Here is a 24,117-nt window from a genome sequence, read left to right on the forward strand (position 1 = left end):
CCACCTCTCCGGGATCCGAGCCCAGAGCCCTCAGGTCGCCTGCCCTGGGTCGGGCCCCGCCTCCAGGCCCAGCCCCTCCCCTCATGCCGGGTCCCGCGCACGCGCGTCTCCCTTGCCCAGCCTACCCCCCCCGCCACTGTCAGCCCGGCGGTCCCCCGGTGCTAGGTTGCCCCCAGCCCCCTCCTTCTTCTCATCCTCTCTCTGTCCCACCCTGCGTAGCTTTGTGCCCGGGGCACCGAGCCACTTCCCCCTTCAGCCGCGCCGCGGAAGGAGGGAGCCGCCACCGAGGAGCTTCAGCTCGCTGCCCCAGGCAGGGGCACAGGTAGGTGGCGGCCGCGGGCTGGGCCGCTCACGGAGCCCCAGACTGCGAGTGGGGGCGGGGGCGGTGTGTGAGGGAGGGTCGGAGTGGGGGAGGGGAAGTGGGATGGGGTTGGGGTGTGGTTGGTTGAAAGCTGAGGATGAAGATACAGGAGTGTGGGTGATGGGTTTAAGGGTGAGGTCGTGGTGCTGGGGTAGGGTATGGGGGTGTGTGAGAATTGGGGTTCGGGAGGGGTGGGAGAAGGGAGCAGGATTAGCTTGGGGGGTCTCCGGAGGGGCATGCGTGGGAATTTAGAGAGATGGAGAATTGCACTGCCGAGGAAGGGGCGTTGAAGAGTGCATGGAGGAAAGGACCTAGGACTGGAATAGGAGAAAGGGTGGGGTCTTGGGGGTAGGGAAGAAACAAGTTGGGGCTGTGCATTGTGAAGCTGGGCATAGTGGAGCCTGAAGGAAGGGGATTTTGAAGGTTGAGGATAAGACAAGGAAAGAGATGGAAGAGATTGGGGGAATCCCAGAGAGTGGGAGGAAGGAAAGAATAGATGGTGAAGGAAGAGTTCCTGGGGGTTAGAGTGGGTGGGAGTGGAACAGTGTGGGGAAGGAAGGGGCGGCAGGTGGAGGTGGGATTGGGTACAGGGGACAGGGGGCCAGATTTAAAAAGATCCATGGAAGGATTAAAAGGGCATAAGAGAGGTGGGGGCATAGGAGCAGGGAGTGAGTGAAGGAAGGTTAGGATTTGGGGGTGTGGAGATTGGATTTTGTGTGAGCAGCTCTAGAATTAGCAGGTAGAAAAACTAAGAGTGTGCAGATGTTGGAGAGATTAGTATGTAGAGGAAGGTATGGAACGGAATATGGTGCTACCCTCTGGAACTTGGGAGAGAAAAGGGTATGGGTGAGAAGGCAGGTAGGGAAATGCAAGTTACAGGGAAAAAGGAGTAGAGGAGTTGGAAATTGAATAATGGTCGTTGACACAGATCAGTGAAGGTAAAATTGTTAGTTGGTTATTGGTGGTTTGGAGCTAGTTTCCATTCTAGTTTTTATGTTAAAAATTTTCTCAAGAATTCTGCATTTCCTAATAAACCAAGGGTATCTGCAGCCTTGGGATGAAGGCCAAGGGTTGACAGATGTTTTCCTGGTGTGTGGATGTGGGTAATTTCTGCCCTGGCAGAGGGAAGAAGTGAGGCCTCAATGTAGCTGTTTTGGCTCTGTTCCCACCAACTCTTTCCTCAGATGTCCTGTGTGAGTGTGTGAGTGTGTGTGTGTGTGTGTGTGTGTTATCTCTTCCCTGTCCCCTGCAGCTTGAGCCAGTGAATACCAGAGGGATCAAACAGGTGGGTGAGATTAATTTTTAACATCTTTTTTTTTATCCTTAAGGCTGATGTCATATTTTTATTCTTAAGAGACAGCATCATGCAGTGGAAAGAGCTTGAACTTTGGAGTAACACAGCCTTGAGATTGAATTCTGGCTCTGCCACTTACTAGCTCTGTTCCTTAAGTAAGTTACTTTACTTCTCTGAGCCTCTTCGTCTGTTAAATGGCAATCCTGACCTTACAGGAATTTTGAGGATTAAATGGGATCATTTAATATAGTACCTAGCATAGTGCTTGGCAATTGGTAGGTGCTTAATAAATGGTAGCTATCATACCCAGGATCATTATCATTCATAATCATTGGTACAATTCATTATTCTTAGGGGATTGTTAACCTACATTACCTGCGAAAGTTAGGTGTTTCCTTTGTCTTTCTCTTCAAATTAAATAACCATAGACTTAGCTCACAATTTTAATCCTGTTACCAACCTCCCTCCTCCCACACTTGACTGGCATAGTCGTGCTTTTTGCTTAGTAAACTGGCTTCACAGTCTAAAAAGCTGTCATATGTAGTTATCAATTCTTTTATCTTGCCTCTTATTCAAAGAGGCTGTAGAGAACTGAGTTTTTAATTTAGTAAGGTTATATTTTATTCATATGATGATGATATACATAGTGGTAATTTGGCTCATGTATGGTGGCCAAATAGTAGATCATGCACTATTCTGATATTTTTCTACAATGTTGTCTGGCTTACAAAACTGCCTCTCTGTAGGGAGCTGGGAGACTGTTTGAATGCCCCTGTGACTCTGTTCACCTAATATAAAATGCAGCTGATTCAGATCTACACTGGACATTGTTATTCTTACAGATACTGATTATTTTAATTTTCCAGTTTGTTTGGGGTTTTTGCCATGGTATGTCTTCTGAGGGGGCCTGTGCATGATAGAACACCATGTACAACAGCCAGGCGCAAGTGAAAGCCAAGTCCAAAAACTTTGTGTGGAATTCTCTTGCCTTTATGATTCTTACCCTTGAAAGGTTTAAACACTAATATAATTCTTAGATTATTTTATAGTACTCACAAATTCTCAGGAAGCTCCTTACTGGGAGAATGCAAGATACACAAATTCAGTAGTAGAAATCAAAGGTCACCAGCATACTCTGAACCAAGGTCAGTTCCTAAGTGCCATGGCTGAAGAATGGAGAGTCCTTGGGGCTTCTGGACAGATGATGTTGGTTTACTCGTTTGGAAATGCTGGATTTCTTTTCATCATTTAGAAAGAGAACTAGCGTTTGATGAGTAATTTAAAGGTAAAATATAGCCAGACTTGGCCTTTTTGTAAAAATGATCCCTGGAAGCAGAAGCTGCCAGGCTTTGGGGCAGCCTGGGTTAGCGTCCTTTCTCCTGTCACAAGCTGGTGTGCCCTCTGCTGGATAGAATCAGACTTTTCTCATTTTCACCCTAAGTAGTCATCCATTCATCCATTTGTCCGTTTTACTCCAAAGTTTGTGGAAGGTACAATTGGGTGTGAGGTTCAGGGATAATACAGATGGGCAGACACTGTTTCTTTGCCAGGGTGCTTGTCGTGTGCTGATTCTTTATAAGTTCCATTGAATTTGCCTTTGTGTTAAAATCAAGTCATTCCTTTTTAGGGCCGTGCGGGTGTCTACTTTTCTGATCTACAGGTAGAGTAGGGCTCTGAATATCCATCACGGGGATAAAGACCAAAGGAGATCTGCTTTATCTCTTTGTCAAGATTAAAGTCTGTGAGGTGGAGGGGGCCAGATGCTTGCTTCTATTGGAAGAAGAGCTTTGAATAAGTGAGGCATCTCCTTAGCAGCAGGCACTGAATACTGGCAAGAGTATGGATTATAAGAGCTGGCACTGTGACAGCTCTCTGGTTTGTAAATTCCCCCCCTCGCCCCCTGGTAGTACCAGTAGCAATATACTCCCATCATCTGCTTTGTTTCTACCACCTGCAGAAGGGTCTGGCAAGTGGGGGAGGAGCTGCAGCTGTTGCCTGGAAGAGGCGCTGGCTCCTGGCAACAGTATCAGTAGGCCCTGCAGCTCAGCACTCAGTCTGTCCCTTTGAGGTCTCACCCTTCCTCTCAAACAAGTATCTGTTGAGGACTTAATACTAGACGCTATGTTGGGCCTGGGAAAGAGGGACAAATCAAGTAAGTGCCTTGCCTTCAAAGAGCTCACAACTCTGGGAACCTTGGTAAGAGAATAGATATAGTACCTGGTGCAAAGTGCTGTGTAGAAGGAGCTACTGTGCAGAAGGAGCTCTGGGGAAAAGCAGACAGGTATGCACTGGCGCAGGGATTAGGGAAAGTTTCCCAGGAGACGGACTGTGGTGGGCTGAGTGTTAATGATGAATAGGAATAAGCGAGGTCAGGGAAGCAGAGGAGGGTGTTCCCGCCAAAGGGAGCAGGTGGCAGAATGAGCAGAAACCAGTGGGACGAGAGAGCACAGCCAGCTTACCTGGGTAGTGTGGCATGGCCAGAGTGGGGCGTAAGGAAATGAGCAGGAAAGGGTGAGGCTCCCGGGCTAGGCAGGGCCCTCTTTTCTGATGTGTTTTTACACATAATTATCCTCTGGAGAAATGTAGATTGTGCTGATGCCACAAACAGGATCAGCTGTTTGATCCCCAGGGACTCAGCTTTTTTGATCACTTATTTGATTGTTTGCTGACACTTTTAAGTGGCATCAGAGGTACATCCTAGCCCTGTATTGATGCAGAAAAAGCTGGGTTGGTTCACTCTAAGTCAGTCAGAGTCTTTTAGAGATTACAGCAGCGTTTTGACCTCTATTATATTAAATTTCACCTCTTTCTCTTTTTAAATTGTTGTAGAAATGATAATCAAATACTTTCATTTTATTTAACCTAGCAATTTCTCAGGTATTTTGAAATTTCACAGTTCCTCAGGAAAACAAGTATTTATTCCAAGTAGTGCTTAGGCATAAAATGTCACCCACATCATCACATAAATACCCAACTGTTTTTGATATTTCACCTTACCTTAAAGTGCCCCAGTAGAGCCTTAGCAGGTATGATGCTTCCAAGGCCTAGAAGAGCTTTTATTTAGCTCTTGTGCTATAAATCCCCAAAATCTCTGTTGCTTGTGGCCAATGTAAGGTTTAGGAAATGAGTAAACTTTAGTTCTGCAAATACCTGCTCAGGGACTATTACATGCCAGAGCACTTTGTTAGGGAGTCGGGATGAAGTAAGCATGGTTCCTCCTCTCAGGCTCAAACCAGCAGAACACAGACTCAGAAACAAATCGATAGCAGAACAGTGAGCCAAGTGCAGTAAAGAAGTGTGTGGAAGATGCCAAGGCAGCAAGGGAATTATTCGTTTCTAGTCTTTCTTGTTCTGTGCATAAACATGGTTTTAAAAGACATAATAAATTCCATATGTCCTTAATTTGTAACTTGCAAATCAGTAAAAATTTTACAGTTTTAATGGCTGCATAACATTCCATGGTATAGATATATCATAATTTACTTATGGCCATTTAGGTTGTTTCAGATTGTTTTGATAGTGTTAACTGTGCTGCAGTGACTTTCCTTGGAGATGATAACTCTCTGGGATAACTTTTCAGGGTGAATTTTAGAAATCAGATTTGAGCTGGTATTTGAAAGATGAGTAGGAAATCACCAGATAGACAGGAAAAGGGGGAGAGTGGGAAAGGGCATTCCACGTAGAGGCAATAGAGGCAAGTTCCAGTGTCAAAGTTCACAGGCAACTGGTGAGCTTCTTTTCCCCAAACCAGCCACGGGGCTTGCCTAGTAGGCTCATAAAGCTCTGGGCACAGAAAGATGAAGTTACTTGTTACACACCACATTTTAATTAGATTTGCTTCCCTTGTGCCTTGCTTTTACAGTTGCAACCGACGCAATGTCTTACTACCTCAACTCAGAAAACCACCTGGACCCAGGGCCCATCTACGTGCGAGAAAATGGACAGTTGCACATGGTCAATCTGGCCTTGGATGGCGTCAGGAGTAGCCTGCAGAAGCCAAGGCCTTTCCGACTGTTTCCCAAAGGCTTTTCTGTGGAGCTTTGCATGAACAGGGAAGATGATACTGCGCAGAAGGAGAAGACTGACCATTTCATCTTCACGTACACTCGGGAGGGGAATCTTCGGTACTCCGCCAAATCCCTCTTCAGCCTGGTCCTGGGCTTCATCTCCGACAACGTCGATCACATTGATTCCCTTATCGGCTTTCCTGAGCAGATTGCTGAAAAGCTGTTCTCTGCTGCGGAAGCCAGACAGAAATTCACAGAGCCAGGTGCGGGCCTAAGGGCTTTGCAGAAATTCACCGAGGCCTACGGAAGTCTGGTGCTTTGCTCCCTGTGTTTGCGAAACAGGTGGGTGTCCTGATTAGGATAGTGAGTATTTTGTTGGGTGTGGTAATTGTGTCAAGCTCTGGGGCTTCATGGGCTTGCGGATTTCCCTCATCAAGTAGCACATCAATTTAGAACTTCCAGACACACAGTGGTGGGCCATTTTGAGAAAAATCACTGTCTTTCTTCTCCCGTCACTCTCCCAGACAACACTTAGCTTTATTTTGAAAACAGTTTACAAAGATTAATTGATTGCCACACTTCCTCCATTAGGTAGAAAATACTCTTCTACCAACTTTTCTAGTAAGAGAAAATAGAAAAGACAAGATGTGACCTGCCATGTTATCTCTTGGTATGCTTTGGGGATGTGAAAATTAGTAAGCAGAGTTCTCAGCCCTATTCTAGTTTTCAGACCACTAGATACTGAGCATTAGATAATAACAAACTTGAAAAGAATGGGTGATTAAAATTTTAAGTATCCTGAAGTTTGGAAATTTTCAAATAAGGTCCCAACACCATTACCAAGGTCTGTTTTCAACTGAGCAGATGTTTTTTCTTGTGACTTCCTTTTGCTCATATGCTTTTATTGATTTATTTAAAATTTTTATTCCACCATGTCAAATGATTTTCGAAGCATCTAATAATTAAAAAGAACTTTAAAAAATGTACATGGAAAAGAATTTAAAACAAAACACAAAAAAGTATAAAGTGAAACACAAGCCTCCCTCCCATTGCCCTCCTGTTTCCTCTCCCCAAAGGCAACTACTGTTATCAATTTCTTTTATATCATTCCAGAGATATTCTGTCCATATATATGCATATATAGCTCTCCTCTTTGTCATACAGATGGCAGCACACTGCTTCAACTGTCATGCATCTTGCTTCACATATTTTGAAAATCATGCACCATCAATACTTATAGATTTTTAAAATATCTGTATAGTATACCACTGTATAAACTTTTTTGAGATTAGAAAATGTGAAAGGCAGCTTTCTATTAAGATGCACAATCAATATGATCATTAAAACAAGGCTAAACAGAAAGCATATAATAATAAAAGCGAAAATCCTACCAGAAAGCATAAGCAAAGTTCATATGCTTAAAAAAATAAAGAAGCAATCTTTGTTTAATCGGCTCATAGAATTAGTATTTTTACCCCAGGCCAAATATTGTACTTTAAAAAGAAAAGACACGAACAGATGCAGACAACAACAGAATCATGCAGTCATGAACCGTGCAGACACCTTAGGAAAGCTCTGTCTTTGTGTTGTGGTCTCAGTCACAGCTGGGCCTGGGGCTGCTGCCAGTGGAAAGGAAAAAAATTACGTTGCCTACATGAAAAAGTCTAGCAATATTTCATTGTAGCTTACACATTTGAAATACATTTTACTCCTTTATTTTTTATTCTAAGTTATTTATGTTCATTGTAGAAAAATTAGAACAATGAAAAATAGAATGATGATGTGTACTTTGTTTTAAAATTATTTTATGAAGGCAATACATACTATTTGGGAAATACCTAAAACTAATACTAAAAAATTAATCCCATCATTCATGGTCATCATTTTCAAATATTTCTTTATACATTTGGGAGTGTACTCTAAGCTATAACTTGTATTTTGTTTTTTTCCTCCACCTACCATTATAGCTTAAGTATTTCCCATGATAGTGAAAATGCTTTTTATCTATTTGTTGTGTCGGCATACTGTTCCAGTGGTCAAATTGAATGAGGGCAGCACTTTTATTCCTGTTTGGTGAGTACATACATTAGTGTAGCATTTCTGAAAAGCACTTGGCAATATGTTATCAAGATCCTTAAAAACATTCATACCATTTGTGCATCAATTCTATTTATGAAGAATCTATTCTAATTTCTAAGGTAATACTCATTTAGGAACACATATTTTTATATAAAGATGTTCATCATAGTACTTGTAATAATGAAAACCTGAAAGCTGACTACCCAAAATTAGGAAATTAGTTAAGCAAATTATGGTGCATTCATACAAGATATATAGCTATTAAAATAATATTCAAAGAACATTTAAAATGATGTGAAATATTCATTATAGACCAAATGAAAAAATAAGAATTAAAGTTACATATACTATATGATCCCAGTTTTGTTTAAAAAAATAGGAATTTTTATGTGTATTACATATGTAAAAAGGAAAAAGACAAACCCATTGAAATGTAATCTAGATAGTGGGATTGAGATTGTTTTAATTTTCTCTATAGTTTTTTATATTTTCTTAATTTTTTTCTCCAAGGAGGATGTACTATTTTTATAATCAGAAAAATATAAAAAACATTTTTAACAATTTTTTGGCACATATTTTATTGCAACAATCCAAACTTTCCTGTCTTATTGAGATATAAAAGTAAGATTTTCAATTGTGATTAAAAAAAAAAAAAAGCAAAAACAACTTCCCTTTTGAATCTCCAAAGGAAAATAGGAAGAAGACAGGAGATTTGGGTTTGCATTTGCAACCCAGGGCTGAAGCTGCAGCAGCAAAGGTTTTACTAGTGCAAAAGTGTTCAGGTCAAAGGGAATGCACTTGAGAAAATAATTGAATACAGTATAAGATAATTGAGTAGGTGCTGTCTTGGGGTTGGGTCACAAAGCTGCCTGCCAGAAGGAAAAGCCAGTGTTTTTGCATCTGGGTTCCAACCCTACAAAACTGTCTCCTCCCTGTGTTAAAACCCCAGTGATTTTCAATCGCACTGGTGGTTGCAGGGAGGCAAGTATGTTTTCCTTAAAATATCACCATGTGTAACTGAAGTAATTATAATACTGGTAGCTACCATTTAATGAGGGCCTATAAGAATCCATGTACTTTTGGAATAGTGTTTCTAATTTTCTTAATAATCCTGAAAAGAAGTAGTCATCAGCCCCATTTTCTAGCTGGAGAAATTGAGACTCAGAGAGGTTAAGTAACTTACTCACAATCACACAAGTAATTAAGGTTGTTAGAATTCAAACTCGGGTCTGACAGTAAAACATGTCTGTGATGTTTCTGTTGCTTGTCCACTATATACTATTCTGAACTCTTTAAGGGGCAATTTGGAAGACTAGTTTTGAGCAAGACCCTAGAGCTTTGATTATGTTGTAGATAAGCATCTAGTAATGTCTGTGGTTTGCATGTTGGTTTCTCAGCCTTGATTTTTGTAATGTTTGTTCATCGTGTTATACATTGTTATGTCCTTCACAGATAACTTGTTTCAGAATTACTAAAAATCTTTTGATTAATTGATCAAAGCATGTATGTTTTCCTCTCTGATTGCCAGTAATCCTCCAAACCCCCATTAACCCACTTCAACTCTGTGATTGTGAGCTAGAAAACAGCAGCTTTATTTACTGTGCAATTAAAATACGTCTGAGTAAATAAGGCTCATTTGTGTACCCAGCTGAGCTCAGTCACCAGGCAGTTAGAGGGGTATCAGTGCCCTAGGCCATCTGTACCTAGCAGTCAGGCCAGCCACAGCTTCAGTAAATCTGATTTTTGTTGAAAAGAAAAGAGATCTAACTTCCCCCTTAGTCTCCGATTATTCCATCCCGTTTTTGATAATTATGATCCTGCTGACAGAAGAGAGATGTGAATACTTTTTTAAGTATAACCCCATTGGCCCTAGCTTGCCATCTCTGAAAACTTCTAGACAACATCCATGAGGAAAGTGGATGAGAAAGGCATGCTCTTGCCAAGTCAGTTTCCCTGTTGTTTCAGGATCCTCTCCTCTCTGTTTCCTGTCACACCTAATCCCTTTTCATTTTTTCTCACTGACATCATCTAACCTAGATGAATGACTAGAAAGCAGGGTGGAGGCCACAGCCTGAGCTGTGGAATGCCTGTGTGATCTTTTCCTCTCCAGAGGCGTCCCTGATGGCCTCGTGATGACAGTTTGGCAAGGTGCTCCAGTGTAATTAAATTGATTGTGCTCACAGGTTTGTCTTAATAACCATGTAGATTAGAGTGAGTCCATCGTAGTCGTCATGCTGCAGATACTTTCGGAATAAAGTTAGCAGGATAACAGGCACGGTGTAGTGGGCAGCTACTCCAACTTGGGTTTGAGTAGAAAAGATAAAATGTGATCTGCCAAATACCTCTTGGTCTGTTCTTGAATGTGAAGATTAGAACCTAGCGTTCTTGGCCGTGTTCCAGTTGACAAAGCACTAGGTACTGAGCATTAGATAAAAAGCAACCTTAAAGGAATAATTCGTTAAAATTTTGAGTATCCTAAAGTTTGGAAATTCGCCAGTAAGGTCCCAACACCAACACCAAAGTCAGTCTGTCTTCTAACAAAGCAAATGTTTTCTCTTGTGACTTGTCTTTGCTCACGTACATTTATTTATTTATAGTTTTTTTCCCACTGTCATGTATAATGACTTTCAAGGCATTTATTAATGAAAAAAATTCAACCTGTGCCCCCATAGTTATCAGTGAAGTCTGCTTTATTACACAGTACTTTGTCCTGATGGAATGTTGGTTGCCTCACAAAGCCACAAATGGTAATGTTTTAAAAGATGGAAAAGAAAAGCTGTTGCTTTCTCTTCATACCCCACAGATACCTGGTGATCTCAGAAAAACTTGAGGAGATTAAATCTTTCCGGGAGCTGACCTGTCTGGATCTTTCCTGTTGCAAGCTTGGAGATGAGCATGAACTTCTAGAACATCTCACTAACGAGGCCCTGTCTAGGTATTGATCTACCACCATTGCAGATAGTTTTATTATTTTTTTAAAGGATGCTCTAGAAGAATACCAGTTACTTCCCAATCCTGCGTTTATTTGCTATCTTTTTTCCCTAAAATATTTTTATTCTCCATTTACTTGGTAGAAGCAATATAGATTGGATAACTCTTACAAAAGTAAATCAGTTGGTTCATTTTTCTAAATAACCTTTATTTCAACATGTAGTGCTTGAAACTACCTGGGTTGAAAAAGGATCTTTCCCTTTGTCCAGTCCTAGTTTGTCTAGTCTTAGCAAGAGATGAGAAGTTAGACATTTTTCCATAGTCATTATCATTTTCTATTTTAACTGTCAATAAATAATTTAAAAAGTGAACTATTAAAGACAGCCAAATACATCCTTTTCAAGACCATAATTTAAAGAAATCTTCCAGTTTATACCATTCACAACTAGTCCGACTGATCTCAGTCTGATCTGCAGAGAGGGGGCCAGGTGGGTTCCTTTGTGGGTTCATAAACACCCAGAAGGATAACAGCATTATAAACCTGAGTCTCACCCACTTCATGGGGCCTGCCTGGAACGGCAACACTTACATACTGCCCTGCACAACGGTATTTTTGTGTGAGGTTAGTAAAAGTTCAGATTTCTTGTTGTGTGTGTGACAGTGGAGCGCATTAATACACCAGTGTCAGGTTAGCTGGATGGATTGGCTTTTGGGTATACCTTAAAAACCCAATCTGAATATCTGGCTTTATAAAGCTAATTAAACTTAGAGGTCTGTTTGCTTTGCCAAAAGAATTCTCATAGGAATTCCTTAGCAGACTTTCCCAACATACTTTGAGTATTTTTGGTTTTCTCACAGCATTTGCCAGGAGTGCAGCTTTTGTGTTAAACAAGGTATATTTATCTCCTTAATGAAATCCATTCACCTCACTCTACCATATATACCTTTAGTGCCCTCTGCCATCTGAGATAAGTACTACATGACACTTTGATCCCTAAATTAACCCTCATTTAGTAACTGAAATACCCTGTTTTCCAGAAAATAAGACCTAGCCAGACAATCAGCTCTAATGCGTCTTTTGGAGCAAAAATTTATATAAGACCCGATCTTATTTTACTATAATACCAGGTCTTACATAAGACCGGGTCTTATATTAATTTTTTCTCCAAAAGATGCATTAGAGCTGATGGTCCGGCTAGGTGTTATTTTCGGGGAAACACGGTAGAACCAAAAGATCTTTAACTGTTAAATGCATTGGGTGTGAAATAGCAGGGGGTAGAGGATATTTAATATTTTTTAATGAAATCTATGAAAGCATGTTCTCATACATAGACTTTCTTCAACTCTCTTTAAGTAATTTATTTATGGACTTTGTTTTCCTAGTGTAACTCAGCTCCACCTGAAGGATAACTGTTTATCTGATGCCGGGGTGCGGAAAATGACAGCACCAGTTCGAGTGATGAAAAGAGGCCTTGAAAATCTAACATTATTAGATTTATCTTGTAAGTTTCATTAGAAATTACGGATTATTAATATTGGAAGAATGGCCTTAGAAATCATCTAGTTTGCCTTTTCATTTTAGAGGTGATAAATTGAGGGGACTTTCCTAGGTGCCACAGCAGGTTAGTGGCAGAGCAGGACTAAAGCCAGAGCCTCTTGACTCCAGGCTGAATACTTCTCCTGGCATGCTGCCACCTCTTTAGGGTAGGAAAAGCCCTGACGGATTCATCCATGCCACTCACTGTATGCAGACAGGGCAGCCGTTCGTCATCTTCATAGCATATATAAAGCACGTTTGGTTCATCTTTACTTTCTTTAAGTTGCTGATCCATCGTGTCTGTCAGGTGGGTCTTTTTTAATCAGTACTTGCTTGGTGAAAATCTAGATGAATCCACAGTTGTAATAATTGACTCAGGCTTAACCAGATACTGACTCCAATGGTAGAAAGTTGATAGAGATCGTTTACACTTTAACTGAGCATCCATATGTGGCAGGATAGTATGGTGCCAAAAGAATAGAAAGAGAAGGGTTTAAGGTCAGAGGATACTCCTTGTTCTGCTCTTATTAGCAGCTGTGTGCCCTTGGGCAAGTTATTTCACCTCTCGAAGCCTTGGTTTGGCTTCTGTAAAATGAATATAATAATGAATGTCCTACCTTACGCCCATAGAAGTGTATTCATTCAACAGATATTATTTTGAGCATCTACACTGTGCCAGGCACTTTGTACTCATGGCCTTGAGGACTCAGTGCTAATGTCATCCTCTCCATTTGAAGTGAGAAGGCGATATATAAGAAAAGAGTCTGAAAATAATGCAAGTTAGTAAGAGTAGTAATAGTTTCTGTGTCTAAATACCTTTGAAAGTTTTTTAAGTCTTTTAACTTTGGAGGGGAAATGGCCATGAACAAACTCTGATGAACCATTTTAATACATGCTTATATATGCTGTTTTCATATGGTTGCAAATTAAGCCCTTTGGGATAACAACCTGGTTCATTTATTTTTCTGCTAACCTCCAACTCCTAGATTTAATTTACTCTGGAAAGTTTGCTCACTCAGTATTTTATGTTTTATCATTGCTTGACCTTTTTTCTGACCTTACTGTTGACATTTTAGCGATAGTTGTGTAACAAAACACTACCTATGTTTTTGACATCTAGGTAATCCTGAGATCACAGATGCAGGAATCGGATACCTCTTTTCTTTTAGAAAATTAAACTGCTTAGATATTTCTGGGACGGGGCTCAAGGTAAGACTTTTGCTCTCTTCTCTTATTTTTCCACAGTCACAATTTGATATTTTGCTTCTGCTAATTGATGTTTAGGAAGGGCTGGTATTTATGATGGTGTTTATTTCCTACTGAAAGCAAGTACAAATTAACCAGATGTGTGGGCGTTTCTGTTCTGTCGTTCCCTCACTAGGACATCAAAGCCATCAAACACAAGCTCCAGACCCACATAGGCCTCGTCCACTCCAAAGTGCCTTTGAAGGAATTTGATCACAGTAACTGCAAGACAGAGGGCTGGGCTGACCAGGTACTGCAGATTTTTCTCCCTACACTTAATACGGCTTTTCATTGTAATTCCAAGTGCCTTATTCAATACTTTGAACAAAAAGTTCATTCTCTTGGTATTCCTTGGCTGAATTGTCATCTTCATGTCAAATCAGAGATACCGATGGCCTATAACTGACCCAACTACTTAAGAAAAGGTGTTAGATGCTGGTCCTTAAATCTCATGCTCTGATCACTAGATCAGGCCTCATCCTTATTGGACCTAGGAGAAAATACCATCCTATAAATTATTCAGAAAAAAATGAATTCTGGCTTGCTATGAAAAAAACAGTATGACCCAATTTCAGAAGGACAGATTCTCTTAGCAGTGTGAATATACTAGAAAGAGAGTAAGTCACACTGATGAGATTCAAATCTGACTTCCCCTTTTGGGGGGCAAATTTCTTACCTCACAGAGTCTTAGTAAGGAAATGTGGTTCTTGCCCTTCTCTCACTGAGCCTTCCCATTTTCAAGTTCTTGGCTGAACTTTATTTTGACTCTTTCATCTTGATGATCTCCCTCAAGTTGGTACAGACTTAGATAGGAAGTCAGAAAGTAACCAGTTATACAGCACTAGTAGATGCCAGTGTCTGGTCCCTTTCTCCCTGAGATGCTTCACTTTTTCATTATTTTTTTAACAGTGAAAAATTTTTATATTTAGAACTAGCCAGCTGGACTCAGTGTAGATGATCCCAGGTTGTTGCAGCATCCAAAGCATCATAGTCAGGAGCCAGTGGAACATATGCCTGCTTCTCTCCATCAGGCCTGAGCAGGGTGTTGACCTTGGCCACGCCAATGTCATAGAGCTTCTTCACAGTTTGATCTGGGGCCTGTTGGTCTTGACATCCATCCACAGTGAACACAAGTGTATTGCTGTCTTCTCTCTTCTTCATGGCCGACTCGGTAGTCAGGGGGACTTGGTGATGGCACAGTGGTCAGGTTTGTTTCTCCTGGGGGCGCTCTTCCGAGGGTATGTGGGCTGCCCTTGGAGCCGCAGTGTCTTGGGCCATTGAAAGGTGGGTGATGTGCGGATCTTTTTGTGGCTGTGGACGCCCTTCAAGGCCTCTGCTTTGGCTTCAGCTCTGGGAGAGGCTGGGGCTTCCTTTGCTTTTGGCACCATCTTTGTGAAAAGGGTTTTCTTCAGACACTTTAAACGAATGTTTCTTGGTGGAGGTGTGGAGGAGTCCCCAAACTGTATTGTTATGGATCCCTCCTTGGCTCAAGCTGTAATGCTTGATGGTGGACCTATCAAACTGCCTATTGTAGCATCACCTCCCTATAGATAAACAGGAAGGGGGTGCTGGTGAGTCAGTGTTTCAGGAGCATTTTGAAGTTGGCCCAGAAAACACATGCTAAAATAATTATCATAGTGCATTGCTAGACAGTTTGTAGCACTGGATGAATCCTAGACATAGCCAGCACACTTGAGGCAGGTGTGGGATGGTCATACAAAGGCTTGATGTAGTTTGACAGCAAGTGTCATGGTGGGAAGAGCATAGGCTATAGAGTCAGAGAGACCTGGGTTTGGGATTCCGACTTGACAACCCAGTAGCTGTATGACTTAAGGTGACTTTGACTCTCCGTTTCTTTATCTGTAAAATGCAGAAACCAGGATATGTCTTGCAGAGCTTGGTAAGGGTAAAGTACCTAGCCGCCTAGCCGGAAAGTAAGCAGATTGGGCTCTGTGTAGCTTCATGCCCTGCTTCTCAGCCTGGCTCCTGGTGCTTGGCCACCGAGCTTTATCTCTCTTATTGATCCCTTATTGAAACTGTTTCAGGCTGACTCCATGCTCCTCATTCTCAGCAGATGGCACAGAAAATCGAGGCCATCTAACAGGAGTCCCCTTACTTCCCTATCTCGGTTTCAAAACTTCTCCATTTCTTCAACTATTATGTATTCTACTTCCCTCCTATCCAAGTGGAGCAAGTATGCCACTTTACTCCAGTGATTAGCCCTTTAAGTTTTGGGGTTGGTTGGTTTGGTTTTTTTCAGTTCTGTTCCCTAAAACCACCAGCTTCCTCAGTGATAATTAATAGGTATTTCTCTCTACTGCCCCCCACCCACTGCATCTTCAGTCTTACCCTCTGTTGGCTGTTTTCTTTCTGTGTATAAACAGACTCGAGCTCCTCTTATTCTAACATGTTCCTCATCCCCCAACAACTGAATTGTTTTCTAGTCTTACCTCTTCCCACCTCCTCACTGCCTACTCGGTTCTTAATCCCTTGTAATCTAGTTTGGGCCATTACTGCTCTACTGTAGGTGCTCTCTTCAAAGTGGCACGTGATCTCATTCTTCACCTGCCTTGGTTTTTCTGCAGCATTGGTTTAAACATGCAGGCCTTATGCTTTTTCTCTCTCAGCCTTTCTCCTGGCTCTCCCCTCACTTTCTCCCTTCTCCCTCTAGCTCTTGCTGAGTCCTCACTTCCTCCTCTCCTCTGATACCTCCACTCACTCTCCTGGTGATCTTAACTGTTCTCAGAGCCTTAACTGTCCCTCAGGGCTTGTCTCACACATTAGGCCCGCTCCTAAATATCATCTGCCTGGCACCTCAAATCCAGCTTGTCCAGGACCTAACTCATTTTCTTCTTCCCCATCCCCAAACAGCTCTTCCTATGGACATTCTTACTTCTTAGTGGAATCATCATTTCTCCTATTGCCCACTGAGTCACCCGATTCAGCTAAACCATGTTGGCAACTCTTAGATGTGTTCCCATTTTCCAAAATCAGGAAAGTATCATAGAAGGGATGACAACTGATACTTATTGAGTGCTTTGTGGGTACCAAACACTTCATGTCTGTTACCTAACTTAACAGATGAAGAAATTGCAACTCAGAAATTAAATCACTTGCCAAGGGTCCCCTGGCTAGTAAGTGGTAGAGCTAACTCTGGAATTGTATTCTTAAACTCTGTCTTGTACTGCCTCTGTCCTGATACTGTTTTTCTTTACAGTCGTTTCATTGCATATCATAATGAGAAATGTTAAATTTAGTTCTTGTTACTCATGGTGTATGTCAAATAACCATTTATTTTATTTATGTATAGTTTATACTCAACCACATTTCTAAAAGAATTTGTAGTAGCTTATAATAAAAATACATTTGTAACGGTTTAAAAAAATGAAAGTTGATCATGAAGTGTCTTGAGAATATAGAAATGTGGGCATTTTACACACATATAAGAGTTTGAAAAAAAAAGTTTGAGTTATGGTTGGTATATTTTAAGACATGGGAATGTGTGAAAAGTATTATGATTAAGGTTTTAAATTTTAGTATTTAGTTTATGGATATGCAGTTTATTTCTAGCTTGAAATAGAGATGAAAACGGAGTCAGCTTTATAGAATTTTTCCTGAGTCATACAAATGCATATATCGAACATGTTTGTATTCTCATCAACTCCTGCATTAAAACAGAAAATCCAGACTTGCCTCAGTTCTTATTCTTATCAGCAATCATCTGAAGTAAGATTTCCACAGGGGTTTGTGTTTATAGAAAGGGGACAGGGGGAACAAGGAAGGTTTGAGATTAAAAGCTTAAGATTTGGTCCAGATTCAAATCTTTCCAAATACATTTTAGATTGTTCTGCAGTGGGAACGTGTGACTTTGGAAGCTGTGAAGCTACGGGAAACCTCGGAACCTCGAAAGGCAGCTCAGCACTTCTGTGAGAAATTCCCTTTCCTTTGGAGTTTTTGCCCTTAGGTTGTTTGCACCCTTAAAGCAGTAATGCTGTCTTCACTCAGTTTGAACATGAATTGTGATACTATTGACTTAATTAGATCACCAAGACTTGTGTTCTTTCAACGTTGCTCACAGTGTAAGTCCACACTAGCTCCAAGCACTGGCACCGGGAAAATAGCTTATTAAATGTCTGTAGGTAGGTATGTATTTGTATCCGTCACACCTGTTCCAAAAAAGATTTGCAGTGGCACAAAAGTGGAGTACAGAAGATGAAAAAGGAATTAAGTGTAGCCAAAAGGTAGAAGCAACCCAAATGTCCATCTACAGATGCATAGGTAAACAAAATGTAGTATTTACATACAGTGGAATATTATTCGGCTGTAAAAAGGAAGGAAATTTTGACACATGCTATCACACGGATAAAACTTTAAGACGTTATGCTAAGTGAAATAAGCCAGTCAAAAAAAAAAAAATTGCATGATTCTTCTTATATGAGATTCCTAGAATAGTCAAGTTCACAGAGACAGAGTAGAATGGTGGTTGCCAGGGGTTGGGGGAAGGTGTAATATGGAATTATTATTTAATATGTACAGAGTTTCAGTTTTGCCAGATGAAAATGTTCTGGAGATGGATGGTGGTGATGTTTGCACAACAATGGGAATGTGCTTCATGCCACAGAACTATACACTTAAAAATGGTAAATTTATGTATATTTTACCATAACTTTTACAAAGGAGTTAAATGATGAAATCAAAGTGAAGGAAAAATAAAGGTAATAAAATAACAAGCCAGGGCATACCAAAAATTTACATAATAAGGTTGTGTCCTTTGCTACAGTGTGCCATAAATTTGGCTCTTAGAAACAGGTCCAGATTTTTAATAGTAATAGCTAACGTTTTTTGGAACATTTACTATGTGCCATGGATTGTGCTAAGCAATTTATGTACGAATACATTATTTCATTTATCTTCACCCTTATGAAATAGGTTTTATATCTCTATAAAAGATAAGAAACCTGCATCTCAAGACAAGTCACTTGCTCAAGGCCACTTATCCAGGAAGTGGCAGAGTACATGCCTTCAACCTGTGTTAGTGCATATGCCACTGTGACTTTCCAGGGGACTAAGAAGGGAATAAAATTAATCCAAGCATCTTCTTTGGGCCTTTGTCGTTTCTCTTGGATCATCTTTCTAGACTTAGGCAGGCATTAGCATGCCAGCGTAGTCAACTCATCACTCTTCCCTTCTGTCGCTCTTTTAGATGGGAAGCGGGAGCGAACAGAAACCCCAGCGAAGTGTCCCCTGGCAGACACCCACATGAACTCTTCGGAGAAACTCCAGTTCTATAAAGAGAAAGCCCCAGACTGCCATGGGCCATTGTTGAAACGCGAAGCTGTCTCAAGCCAGGAGTCAAAGAAGAGCAAGAAGAGAGCTTTTGAGGAGCCAGAAAAGGAACAGAGTAACTCTTCACAGTCTTCAAAGCAGAAATATGTGTGTCTTTCTGTGGAAGACTGGGACTTGTTAAATTCCTATTGACGGGCAGATAGAAGTTGACCTTTTTCCCTCCAACTCTAATGTATGGGGAAAGGGGGCTAATGATGTTTTCCATTTTGTTTGAATTTACCTATGGTATTAGCATAGCAAACATATTTCTACTTTTGTGGTGGGGGAGGGGAATGCTATGGAAGTATGTGATAATTTCTAATGTATATTTTCAATACATAGTAATTTTTTCAAATAAACGTTTTTGCTGTCCTTGAGTTCTGCTTGTGAAACGTGGACTGGAGCCACAGGAAATAACACTTTGGTTTGGGATGGAAGGCCGTGTCAGCCGCTGACAAGGCAGCTTGGCAGAACTTGCTGCTATCCCAGTTTGGCCCAACCAATGTGCTATATGTACACATGGCTACCATTATTGAATGCCTCCTATTTGCTGTGCCCTGTGCTCACGATAACCATGGAAGACAGGTATTAGCCCCAATTTAGAGTTAAGAAAACTCAGCCTCAAGTTAAGTGAGTTGTTTAAGGTCACAGAGCTTCTAAGTGACAGAACCAGAATTTATACTCCTTTTGTCGAACTCTAAAGTCCACTCTGTTACATTGCCTTTTAAATAATAGTTACCAACTATTACAGCTATGAAGTAAAGCACCAGGAATCTTCATAACAGTCCTATAAAGTAAGGATTATTACCTGTTTGACAGGTGAGGATCCTGAGGCTAATGACTTACCTTGGACCAGAGCTTCTCAAGCTCTGTTGTGCATGCAGTGCTTTGAAGAATGAACCCTTGCTGTTAATGGGCCCAGTGTGTGGAACATGGAGCATAGTGGGGCATCAGTGGAGCAGGGACCATTCAAGACCAGGTGAGATAATGGCAGCGAGGACTGGAGAGGTGGCGGTGATGACGAGAAGCGGTTTTGTTCGGGAGCTGTTTTGGAGGTAGAGCTGATGCATTTGGTGTCAGGGAGTTAAGGAATGGAATAAAATCAAAGATGACTGCTTCCTAAGGTTTTACCTGAGCAACTGAGTGGATAAGGAGCCCTTTACTAAGGTGGGAAAATGCAGGCAGAGACCTGGTTTGGGGTGGGTGGGTGGGTGGGGAAATCAAGAGCTCAGTTCTAGACAAATTCGAGATGCCTGATGGGATGCACAAGCAGGCAATTGGACATGTAAGTCTGGAGCTCGGGAGCGGTCAGGACTAAAGACATAAAGTTGGACTTCAACAGTAAGGGTGATATTTGGTGCCCATACTGCATGAGATCACCTAGAGAGGGTGTAGGTAGAAAAGAGAAGAGGGCTTTAGACTGGGCTTGGGGCTTTCCACACTTAAGATCAAGCAGAATGGGAATGGATATTGAAGATAAAACCAAAAGAATGTATAAGCCTAGAAGTGAAAAGGTTTTGACAAGAAGGGAGTAGTGTTAATGTAACTGAGAGGCTAAGTTCTGTATAGAATCCTAGAACGTTTTCACCGCTCTTCACTTTATAGATGGGGATGCTGAGGCTCAGAGGGAAGAAGTTTAGTCATTATGATGGTTAATTTTGTGTCCAGTTGGCTAGGCAATGTACCCAGTTGTTTGGTGAAATACCAGCCTAGGTGTTGCTGTGAAAGTATTTTATAGATGTGACTGACATTTAAACCAGTAGATTTTGTCTCTGTCTCTCTCTCTCTCTCCCTCCCTCCCTGTTCTGTTTCTCTGGAGAATCTTTCGTAATACATTCATCCTTTCACTCAATGTGAAACAATTATTGTGCACCGATTGTGGGCTCTGTTAGAGCAAATAAGACAGATTCCCTGCGGAACAGACAAATGACTTCCCAAGTACAGTTACTGTGACGTGGGTATGTTTTAGGGGCTTTAGGTCCTCAGTGGGGGAATGCTAAATGGGTAACCAAGAGCTGTGAGGCAGGAGATGCTTCATAAAAGGTAATGATGCTTAAGTGAGTTTTGAAGGATGAATATGAATTATGACATCAAAGCGAGAGACCAGGCATTTCAAACTCCCTGGAGTGTGGAAACGAGTGGCAGCATTTCCACATGTGTTGCTCTCAGGAGTTCTGGGTGGCTGGAGCCGATGGGAGTTGGAGAGAGTTGAGCACTGAAGCTAGAGCAGCGAGCAGGGTCCACTTCAGGGGAAGACCCTTACCCTGAAAATCAGGGAGCTATGCAAGGGGTTAAAGCAGAGGTGAGAGACCTGTGTGTTAGAAAGATGCCTTGGCTATTAGGTGGAAGCCAGCTGGGAGGGGAAGTCTGGTGAGGGGCCAAGAAAAACCCGAGACAAGGCATGGGGCGGAGCAGAGGGGATAGCAGTGAGATGGCATCATTCACTCCACACCTATTTGCGGAGCATCTGTTCTGAGCCAGGCTCTCTGCTCAGTGATGGGATCCATAACGAACAACACAGACACTGCTGCTCTGGTTGGGAGCTTGGCTGTGGAACTGAAAGGAGCTGGAGTTGACCTGCAGGAGAGGGAGTGGTCAAAGGTGACTTCCTGGTTTTAGCCTGAAGGAAGTAACCACTGAGATGGGAACAGCAGAGAAGGAACAAGTTCGGGTGTCCGATGAGTTCACTTTGGAGTTTGGAGAGCTTGTGGTGCCTGAGGGACAACCAGCAGACACTGTCCAGAAGATTCTTGATGTGGTAGTCTGGCGGGCAAGAGAGCTATGGGCCCAGAAGAAAGACTGGGAAGAAGCCAGTGGTTAGAATGAAATCAGGAAAAACAGGCTTCAGGGTAAGAACCTGGAATAGTATGCAAAATGTGTGTTTTGAGAAATGTGGGGTTTTCTACCCCCCCCCAACCCTGTGGAGTGGATTTACCGCCATCATCACATTCTCAAAGTGTCAAGAAAATATGAGGCCAGACAATTAAGTTCACGAACTCATCCTAGAAAAAGTGCTCCATACCTCATTGCTGAATATCACTACAGTCACCTTCGAAGTACTCCCCTTGGGAAGCTATGCACCGACGCCAGCGCCTAGTCCACCCTTCAAAGCAATTTTGGAACTTTTTTTCTGGAATGGCCTTCTGAGCTGTCATTGTATGACCCTTAATGTCCTGAATGTCAGCAAAATGTCCTCCTTTTAATATTTCCTTTATCTTTGGGTAAAGAAAGAAGTCAGTGGGGGCCAGATCAGGTGAGTAGGGAGGGTGTTCCAATACAGTGATTTGTTTAGTGGCTAAAAACTCCCTCACAGATGGTGCCGTGTGAGCTGGTACACTGTTGTGATGCAAGAGCCATGAATGGCTGGCAAAAAGTTCAGCTCACCTAACTTTTTCACGCAGTCTTTTCAGCACTTCCAAATAGTAAACTTGGTTAACTGTTTGTCCAGTTGGTACAAATTCGTAATGAATAATCTCTCTGATATTAAAAAAGATTAGCAACATCATTGCAACAAATTCGCGAACTTAATTGTCAGACCTTGTATACCCCCCAGTTATGAACCACTGAGATAAAATGGGGTGAGCAGGTGGCTAACGATGGAGCCCTAGGGAATGGCAACATCTAAAAGGCAGCAGAAGAAGAGGCAACTGAGAAGAAATGGTTGTAGAAGGAGGAAACCAGGACAGTGCACCGTTTCGGAAGCCAAGAGAGGGGTGTGTTCCAAGACGGTGGAGGTGCTCAGCCACACCCCCTGGTGCAGAGGGCAGGGGAGACACAGACACCAGCCGTTTCATTCGGAGTTGAGGAAGTAGCCAGGGGAGAACCCGATATAGAAGTCTATTTTAACCTCAGAAAGACAGCGACACAGCACATGTTTATATGCGACAAGGAACAAACCAGTAGAGAAGGGGAGGAGTCTGGTCATCAGGGCTCCCGGCTGCATCAGTCCTTACCCTTCAGAAAAGCAGTGGCCATGCCAGTGCAACAGTGGCTCACACGGAACAGAAGGAAGCCGAGTGACAAGGGAGTGAAGGCCGCCCTGGGCAGCCTGCATGGAGGCTAGTTCAGGAGACTGACAGCGTGGTCCCAGGAGGAACAGCCAGTGACCTTGTGCAGCTTGAGAGGCCTCACGGGGACATGGTTAACTGTTTTCAGAGGAAGGGTTTTCCCAAGGCAGAGGGAACATTTTCTGGATCCAGAACTAATTAAACACATTTGATTTGATGGCAGAAGGAAATTTCTAAACTCATAGCTGCTAGGAGAGGTAGTAAGCTCCTTGTCTTCAGAAGTGTACACACAGAAGCTGGGCCATTGTTTGGCAAGGCTGGTACGCAGACAATGCAAACATCAGGTGGGGGTTGGATTAGAGGCCCTTTAAAAGCCCTTTTGGGCTTGGGAATCTCTAACATACCAGGCCTCACTGGTTATCTCAGAGCATTTTGTGAAATGGTCAAAAAAGCTATTTTGATGCATTTTATTTGAAAAAGTATGCCACATATTTCTTATGAGATTGGGATTAAAAAGGGATAGTATAGCTTAACAAAACAGCATACCTAGCAAGTGCGGTAGCTCTTGGAAGGAAATCATTGGCTTAGGGTTTGGATCAATGGTTCTGAGAAGTTCCCAATGGTTACTCAGGAAGCCTGTAATAAAAGGGCAGATAACCCTTTATTCTGATTCTGGAGAGCTGGGTGGCCCCAGGAACCTGCATTTTAATCAAGTGACACCCCTCTACCCCACCTCACCCCCACCACCAAGCATCTCACGGGACAGATCCCAGGACTCCTCTCTGAGAAACTAGACCGAGATGCTGGAATGAGGGTGACACGGATCTTCCAAGTGAAGTACTCTGTAAATCTCAGGGTGCTTTGCAGACAGGAAACTAGGCTTAGCAATGTTGGGCTGTGGGGCTTGCTGGGAAAGTCAGGGTGTAACTCTCAGACTGACTCTCAGGTCCCGTATTTCCCCATGGCATTGAGCAGGGTAAATGGAGAATTTTGCAGGCCTTAATCTCCCTCACTTGCACCACTCCCATCTGGGGCAAATAGGAGGCTGCAATCATCAGCCTGTAAAATGAAATAATGACGGTTGGGCCCTGCTTTCTCCGTGAAGGAGGCATTAGGTTGGTGCAAAAGTAATTGTGTTTTTTGCAGTTATTTTTGACCTTTTAAACTGTAATTACTTTTGCACCAACTTCATAGAACAAATCTCCAAGTATAAACCCTCTAGGCCTTCTCAGAAAGCCTCTCCCTCTACCTTGCTCAGAGGACTCAGAAAGCAGCCAAGATGGAGTAATGGGACCAGCTTCACCGCCTGGAACAACAAAAACTCGTGCTTC

At 42.2% G+C, this 24,117-nt stretch overlaps 1 protein-coding gene across 3 annotated transcripts; it reads left to right on the top strand.

The window, feature by feature from the left end:
• The first annotated feature begins 69 nt into the window (after positions 1 to 69).
• LRRC42 (leucine rich repeat containing 42) lies at positions 70 to 19,156 on the top strand. Of its 3 annotated transcripts, none has more exons than XM_019742869.2 (9): positions 70 to 322; positions 1,716 to 1,810; positions 5,518 to 6,004; positions 10,545 to 10,676; positions 12,056 to 12,174; positions 13,330 to 13,418; positions 13,591 to 13,704; positions 17,296 to 17,380; positions 18,658 to 19,156. In XM_019742869.2, exons 3-9 carry the CDS (start codon positions 5,532 to 5,534, stop codon positions 18,930 to 18,932), a joined length of 1,287 nt encoding a protein of 428 aa, XP_019598428.1. In that variant the 5' UTR covers positions 70 to 322; positions 1,716 to 1,810; positions 5,518 to 5,531; the 3' UTR covers positions 18,933 to 19,156. The 3 variants fall into 3 exon arrangements, with proteins under 3 accessions (XP_019598428.1, XP_019598429.1, XP_019598427.1); XM_019742870.2 differs by having other exon boundaries at positions 107 to 322; positions 1,690 to 1,810; XM_019742868.2 differs by lacking the exon at positions 1,716 to 1,810 and having other exon boundaries at positions 107 to 322.
• The last annotated feature ends 4,961 nt before the right edge of the window (positions 19,157 to 24,117 follow it).

The sequence above is a fragment of the Rhinolophus sinicus genome, linkage group LG06, assembly GCF_036562045.2.
Source record: "Rhinolophus sinicus isolate RSC01 linkage group LG06, ASM3656204v1, whole genome shotgun sequence".
NCBI lineage: Eukaryota > Metazoa > Chordata > Mammalia > Chiroptera > Rhinolophidae > Rhinolophus > Rhinolophus sinicus.